This window comes from Neophocaena asiaeorientalis, unplaced genomic scaffold (genome assembly GCF_003031525.2).
Source record: "Neophocaena asiaeorientalis asiaeorientalis breed wild unplaced genomic scaffold, Neophocaena_asiaeorientalis_V1.1 scaffold110, whole genome shotgun sequence".
Lineage (NCBI taxonomy): Eukaryota > Metazoa > Chordata > Mammalia > Artiodactyla > Phocoenidae > Neophocaena > Neophocaena asiaeorientalis.
This window is the reverse complement of record NW_020175053.1, coordinates 7,881,678-7,889,097: the sequence shown is the minus strand read 5'-3', so window position 1 is coordinate 7,889,097 and position 7,420 is coordinate 7,881,678. Positions and strand designations below refer to the sequence as shown.

Sequence of the window (7,420 nt, the reverse complement as noted above, 5' to 3'; positions counted from 1 at the left end):
ATACACACACACACACACACACACACACACACACACACACACACACACACACACACACGAAGCCACGCCCAGCCTGCACCCTTCACAGAGGGAGTGGAGGAGAGGCCACACCCACGAAGAAGGGGCTGGGTGCTCAGCAGGGCGAGGGGGCAGGAGAACATGAAGAAAGCCCCAGCTCCTTCCACTACATCTAGTCCAATGAGAAAAACAAATTAAAAGATGGTAAGAAAATGTTACTGTGTGTCTACATGTTAATAGGAAACATGTCTAGAAAAACAAGGACAGGGCCAAAATGTCAACATGGATTGTTGCGGATGAGGAGCTAGGATCAGTGGGGACTTTAACTTTTCAGTTTAAACACTTCTGAATTATTTGATTATTACATTTTTCTTAACCATTAACATGTATTAATTTAATAAACGGGAAAAAAAAACCTAAATGCAAAAAAGGCATACGCAAGCAGATTTTGCCCCAAATTTCAAGCACCTTTCTGGGCGGGGGATCAGTGGGGGTGGACACGCAGCCTGAGAAAGGGTGACGCTGACAAGCCCAGGGCCTTGGGAAGCCTGGTGCGCCCATGCCTGTGCTGCGTCCTCAGTGGCCCCCTCAAGGTACCACCATGGGCACCAGTGAGAGCACCGAGCCACACATGTGGAAGCACAGATGCAAATCCAGGCAGCACACACGCGCTCTGCTCAGGAGCAGCGCAAGACCCTGAGCCGGGGGTCCAGAGGGCCGGCGGCTGCCCGGCTGAGTCCCACCAGGAGAGGTACTCGGGGCACCCGCTGCAGGCTGGGAGCTCTCCCATGCACCCGGGGACCAGGCTGCAGGCGCGAGTGCCCTGGAGCCGGGGATGCCGCGTGCTAATGCTGCCTCCCCCAGAAAGGATGGTGAGCACCCCTTAGAGAGAGAGAGGAAAGGCTGTTTTAATTGAACTGCACACAAAGAAGTTTCCAGTGGGTTGCAGGGAAGTCACTGGGACCGTGTGCCCCATCCCCACGGAGACAGTGAGACTGGCCCGTCCCCTCCCCATGTCCCCGCCCGGGGCCAGTGCGGTGTCACCTCCAGGGCCTCCATGGCCAGCTCGGGGGGGTTGTGGTAGTGGATCTTCTTGGGGTAGCGGGCCGCCTCCTCGTGCAGGTAGTGCCCGGCTTGCCGGTAGTGCCGCAGGTACACGGTGGGCGGCTGCTGCTGCTTCTCAGCCACCTTGCCCAGCATGTAGTGGATGAGCCACTCCTCCTCATCCCCATCACCCTCGCAGCGCGCCGCTGACGTGAAGCAGTGCCTGGCGGTCTCCAGCATGCTGTCTCGCCGCTCCTCCATCTGGAATGAGACCACGTGGTGTCCTACTGCCACACCTGCCACACTGACATGCCATGTGGCTCCTTCACGTCCCTTTTCAAGGAGCCAAGGGAGCCCCTGCAGCACACAGACCTCGGGCCAGACACCCGGCACCCACACTAGGGGAACATTCCCCCACCAGGAGGGGCTTCAAACTTCCGAGCACAGTGTCAAGAATTTTACAAGGACTCAACAAGCTCCTCTGAGGGAGCAGGGAAGAGACAACAGCTTCTCCACGGCCCTGAAACTGGTGGCTGACCAGCGCTCACAGGAGACTGGCCCTGGACTCACCCACCCCGGACCCGGTGTCCAGAGACCAGGGACCAAGCTGGCATGGACCCCAGGACAGCGGCCGCCCCTGCCCCTCACCTGCTGCACAAGCTCAGGGGGCAGCTCGGGCCTCCACTGCTTCAACTGGCGTGAGGCGAAGGAGTGCAGGGCATAGGACATGGTGCCGAACTCGATCCACAGGGACAGGTTGGAGCTGTCGATCTCCAGTGCCCGCCGGAAGCAGTTCAGCACAGGTGTGGCGTGCTTCCAGATGGGCCCGTCGCTCTTCAGCTCGTTGGAGTTCAGTTTGTCCTGAATGCGGCTGGCCCGGGCCAGGGCCATGCCCGCCCAGGAGTCAAACCTGCGGTCATGACACAGCCCGGCTCAACGTACTGCTGCCCTCACTGCCCTGCAGACACGGTGCCCACGGGCACATGGGCCCCACCCCAGACTTCCTAACTCCACCACCACGGGCATCCCTGAGCCAGGAAACATGGGCCCGCAGGCCCACCTCCAGAGAAGAGCACAGGGCACAAGTCACCCAGCCCCTCACGGCACTCAGGCACCACCCTGAGAGGGTCGCCCCTGGCATAGCCAGACGCTGGCACCCTGCTGCCCTCTGCTCCCCTGCCTGGAGGACGTCCCCCTAGGATGGCTCTGAGTGGGAGGAAAGGGCCTGCTCCGCAGGTGTAACCTCATGACCTATAACCTCCCTGACCAACAGCACGGAGCAGCCCAGACTCCCGAGACCCCTGCCACCTAGCTTCTGCGGGCTCCTCACTCCCCACTGGGACCCTGCCCTCTCCAGCTCAGGCACCAGCAGCAAGATGGACAGCAAGGGGACCATGTGATGGATGAGACCCCATCATTCTGAGACCACCCCAGAGAAACTGCTGGTGAGAATGCAGGAGCCTCTCTGAGGCACCAAGACCATTTCTGGGCCCTTGAAAGAGTCTGGAATTCTCTAGCACAGAGAACAGAAAAGGCAGCAATCACATGGGCATGCTACCCTCCGCAGACTGACAAGTCTTCCACTACCAAGGCACAAACTTAAAAAAAAGCCGGCCCCTGGCATCCCTGGGCTGTGCAAGATCAGGGGAACCTGGGCAGCTCACAAAGCTTCCAGGCACTTCCACTGCTCTCCAAGCGACCAGAGATGAGGGAGCAGGAGAGACCTGAGAGGACAGTGCAGGACCCCCCTCGAGAGGGGTCCTAAGCACCCCTTTCTCCAGGGGTGGGACCTGGGAGAGAGCATGGTGGGAATGGTCAGGGACCTTGCACCTGGGCAGCTCTTTCCACACCACAGCAGATGCCTACGTGCCTGCATGAGACCAAAACAGAAACCACCATCTCCTGTTGCAAATACAAGCAAGCAGAACACAGACACATGGTCACAAAAACTTGAAACGCTCCTCTGGGTGCTGCCAGGAGCCAGGCTCCCCCTTCCCTCGAACAGGTGGGTGTTGTCACTGTCACTTTTCAGACGTGGCAGCAGCAGGGAGTGACCACTCAGCCAGCCTGAGTGCAGCTCTGATCCACCACCCCGGGCCACACGACCCTAAGCCACGCGACCCTGGGCCCCACGACCCCAGTCGGCAGCGACCACGGGGAGGACAGCCAGGGCCACCACCACACAGGCCCCTGCCTGGAGGAAACCACAGGCTGAGCAAGAGGGGCTGCGGGAGAGCCTTTCCCACAGCTGTGGGAGTCATGCACTGGCTGCTCCACCCAGACCCCAGCCCTCCTGCCCCAGCCAGGTGGGTCCTGCCTGATAAGGCAGAGCCCTCTGTTCCCGACAACTCCCAGGAGGGCTGCCTATGGAGGCCACTATGGACCCTTCAGACACAGGTCACCAGCAGAGAGTGGTCCCCTTCTGACCCAGGCCCTCCTAGGCGCAGCAGCCATCAGAAAAGATTCCCTCTCAATCAAGCGAGTCAGACTTTATGAGCTTAGCAGGCCCTTCACGAGGATCAGGCCAATCAGTACGATTTAAGAAGAGGCCACCAGGGACCACTGGGAAGGAAGCATGAGCCTTATGTACGATGGGCTCTCCTGCCATCAACGCACTGCATCCCAGGAAGGAAGGAGCCCCCCCCCTCCCCTGCCCCCAAAGAAGAAAACAACCACAACGAAAGACACTGCAGTGGAAGAAGCAAGAGTCCACCCAGCCGACTCCCCAGGGCTGCGGGCCGGGACCAGAAGGACACAGTTGCCTGCTTTGACCCTGCCCCCACCCCAGGGACTGGGGAAGAAGGCTCTGCCCTTCCTTGCCTCTGCGGAGTGCCCACCTGCTCTCTCCTTCCTTCTTCCTGGCCTCCTTGCTGTGGGCAGGGGAACCCCAAACCGCCCCGGGAAGAGCTCTCCGAGACGAGTCCCCAGCCCTCCCACAGCTGGCCTGCCCAGCACCTGGTGGCTGACCTATTGGGGCAGACGCAGATGTCGTGCATGTAGAACTTGATGGCCTTGGACTGCTCCTTGTTTTTGAAATGGTAGTCAGCCAGGAGGTAGTAGAGCTCATTCACCACCGGAGGGGAGGGGTCGGCCCCTTCCGGGAGGCAGGGCACCTGGCAGGTGAGAGGGCAAGGGTGAGGGGACATGGAGTCAGGGACTCGGGTGTCACCAGGGTGCGACCAGGACCCTTCACTTCCCAGGGCCCTGCCAGCTGGCGCAGAGCAGGGGAGAGGCCAAGGCACGCAGGCGGAGGTGCTGGAGGAGACAGGACACGGCCAGCACACCAGCTCCTACCTCTGCAGAGGTGCCCTCGATGTAGGCGGAGACCTTGTCCAGGCTCAGGGCTGGCCGCTCTGTGCGGGGCACGATGGTGGCAATTCGCTTCAGGAGGTTGGCCAAGTCAGCGGACACGGTGCTGGTCTTATAGCTGTCAAACTCAGGAAGGGTCTTGGGCTTAAAGTACTCGAACATGAACAGGGCATCCTCCCATATCAGATCCACCTGAAAGAAGGCAGAGGCAGGCCATAGTGCGGTCCAGGTAGAGTGCATGGGGGAGAGTCCTTCTACAGAAACGCTCAGTGTCCAATGTAGACGAGGAGAGCCTCAAATGACTCCCACATACTTAAAACATCTGCTCGCCGACTGCAATCCCCAAACCCAAGTGTGTGACGAGCAGAAAAGTGAACTAGCACAAACCTGGTCTTTATAGAGACAAACACTGGAACCGAGGGCTCGCTCTGAGTCCACATGGCCATGACAGAGGGCAGGTCACCTAGCTGCCAAATACTGACCGAGCACTTGCTCTGGGCCAGTGCGCTCTGCATGTCATGGGGGTCACGGCGGAGACCCTGCCCAGAGTCGCGCGCCCTTAGGGGATGGACTCCCTCAAAGAATAATTGACCGTGTTCAGGACCACTGAGGTAACACACCCACTAGCGGTCTGAAAACCAAACACCAAAAAAACGGAAACCCTCTAAGGAATTATCTGCATTAATCGAATTGGGGGAAAAAGATCTACTGAAAAATTGCCATGCTGCATTTTTGAATAATTAGTCAACATTTATGAAACTAGTTCTTGCGAGGAAACCAAGAACTTTCTTTGGTGGGACTAGTCCACCTGATGCAGCAAATCCCACCCCCCAACCCGACCCCCACCACCACCACAGCACCCGCACCAGGGGAGCCCAGGCCCCGCCCCCAGGGGGCCCTCACCTGCTGAGCCGAGTGCTCCTCCAGGTACCTGGCCTTGCTCTTCTTGCTGGGGTAGCTGTACAGGCAGTAGAAGCACTGCTCCAAGGCCGTCTCCAGCTCCTCCTTGTATGGGTGAGTGTCCTCAGACGTGGATTCAGCAAGCTCCTTCTGGAGGACGCGCACCTAGGTGGTGGGCGGGCGAGAAGAGGCATCTGGGGGAGGGCCGGCAGCCGCCTGCACAGTGGGCCCATCAGCTCTGCTAACCTGAGGAGCCTGTCTGGGCCTGTGTCCTGGAACGGGCCTGCCACCCCCTTGGGAGCCATCTGGGCCCCGCTCTGCAGGGCGTGCTGAGGATTTGCCCAGCTTCCCTCCTTCCAGCACCGCAGGCAGTTTCTTGCAGTTTCTAGCTACACTTGTTCATTTAGACATTCATCTGCTCCCCAAATATCTACTGAGCACCATCTTATGCTGGGCACATCGAGACACTGTCCCTGCCTTTGGGAAGCTCAGACTCCCGTGGAGGGGTGTGAATTAAAGAGTTATAATGTCAGACGATAAATCCCGTTAGGGCCGAGGGAACCTCTCTCTGGCAGACAGGCATTAGTGACGATCTCAGAGGAGGTGAATGATAGTCAACTGGTGAATCTACAGAGGTCAGAGCAACGGCTACCATTATGATGCCCAACTATTAGCAAACATACATTCTTTTCAAGCATCTGTGGTATTTTTACCAAAACTAGACAAAAAGCAAGTCTCGACAAATACCAAGGACTAGGTATAATACAGACCACATCCTCCAAACATAATTCGATAAAATTAGAAATCAGTTACATAAAGATAGCAAATATCTCAGCCATAAAAAGGAACAAAATTGGGTCATTTGTTGAGATGTGGATGGATCTAGAGACTGCCATACAGAGTGAAGTCAGAAAGAGAAAAACAAATATCGTATATTAACGCATATATGTGGAACCTAGAAAAATGGTACAGATGAACCGCTTTGCAGGGCAGAAACTGACACACAGATGTAGAGAACAAACGTATGGACACCAAGGGGGGAAAGCAGCAGGGGGATGGGGGTGGGGGTGTGATGAATTGGGCGATTGGGACTGACATGTATACACTGATGTGTATAAAATTGATGACTAATAAGAACCTGCTGTATAAAAAAATAAATAAAATAAAATTCAAAAATTCAGATAAAAGACCTTATCATAAAAAAATAAATAAATAAAAATAAAGATCGTAAATATCAAAACTTATGGCATGCAGCTAAAAATGTACTTGGGGAAAACTTATAATCTCCAACACATGTATTAGAAGGTGATCACTAAAATAAGCATCTACTTCAATAAGTTAGAAAAAACATGAAGCAAATCCAAAGAAAGTAAAAAATAAAGTGTCAATTAGTGAACTAGAAAGCAAAGAAAAAATAGGTCAATAACCGGTAGTTTGAAAAAACTAATTTCGATAAACCTCATAAAAGACTGGTTTTTCAAAAAAGGAAAAGGAAGCATAAATAAATGATTTTAGCAATGAAAAAGGGGGCATAACTAGAGGTACTACAGAGACTTTTAAAATCATCAGCAGATACCGTGAACAACTTTATGCTTACATGGACACTATTCCAAAAACAGAATTGACCATGGAAGAAAAAATCTAAATGAACCTACTAAAATCACTAAAAAAAGAGTCAATAGTTTAAATTTTACTCCAAGAGAGAAGCGGGGAGAGACAGGGGGACAGAGAGAAAGAAAGCAAGAAAGCACGGGGACACACTCTAGACCCGGGGTGACAACGGCCAGAGAAGGGCAGACACGCCCCAGCAAAACTTACGTAGAATCGCAGCAGGGCCCCTTCGGAGTTGCAACACCAGGCCCTCCGGCCCAGGTACTCATGGGCCGTGTTGAGCAGCATGAGGGAGGAAGGGAGCATGGGCAGATCGGCTGACACTGGGGAAAGACCAGGCGACACACAGGGTCAGTGCCAGCACGGCTGGGAGCAGTGGGCCCCGCTCCTCTCTCTGTACCAAGGGGCTGCAGAGTTCCCCCTCTTTCCTTTTTCATCTTTTTGTCTTTTAAAATCAGTAATGATGTGACTGGGTTTACTAAAGCAGTACATGCTTATCAAAAAACAATTCAGATCACACAGGACCGTATACAGAAGC

At 55.0% G+C, this 7,420-nt stretch overlaps 1 protein-coding gene across 5 annotated transcripts in view; it reads right to left on the bottom strand.

Moving 5' to 3' along the window:
- The window catches only part of CABIN1 (calcineurin binding protein 1), a 98,563-nt gene that overhangs the window by 60,958 nt on the left and 30,185 nt on the right, over nt 1-7,420 (bottom strand). For all 5 annotated transcript variants that reach the window (XR_003005753.1, XR_003005754.1, XM_024763761.1 and 2 more), the window contains exons 19-24: nt 7,090-7,205; nt 5,275-5,436; nt 4,357-4,563; nt 4,030-4,175; nt 1,711-1,972; nt 1,063-1,323 (exon numbers count right to left, since the gene is read on the bottom strand). Coding sequence is in view for 3 of the 5 variants with exons in the window: in XM_024763761.1 (XP_024619529.1) it covers nt 1,063-1,323; nt 1,711-1,972; nt 4,030-4,175; nt 4,357-4,563; nt 5,275-5,436; nt 7,090-7,205 (1,154 nt within the window). In the remaining 2 variants the exon portion in view is untranslated. The remainder of the gene's footprint in view (nt 1-1,062; nt 1,324-1,710; nt 1,973-4,029; nt 4,176-4,356; nt 4,564-5,274; nt 5,437-7,089; nt 7,206-7,420) is intronic.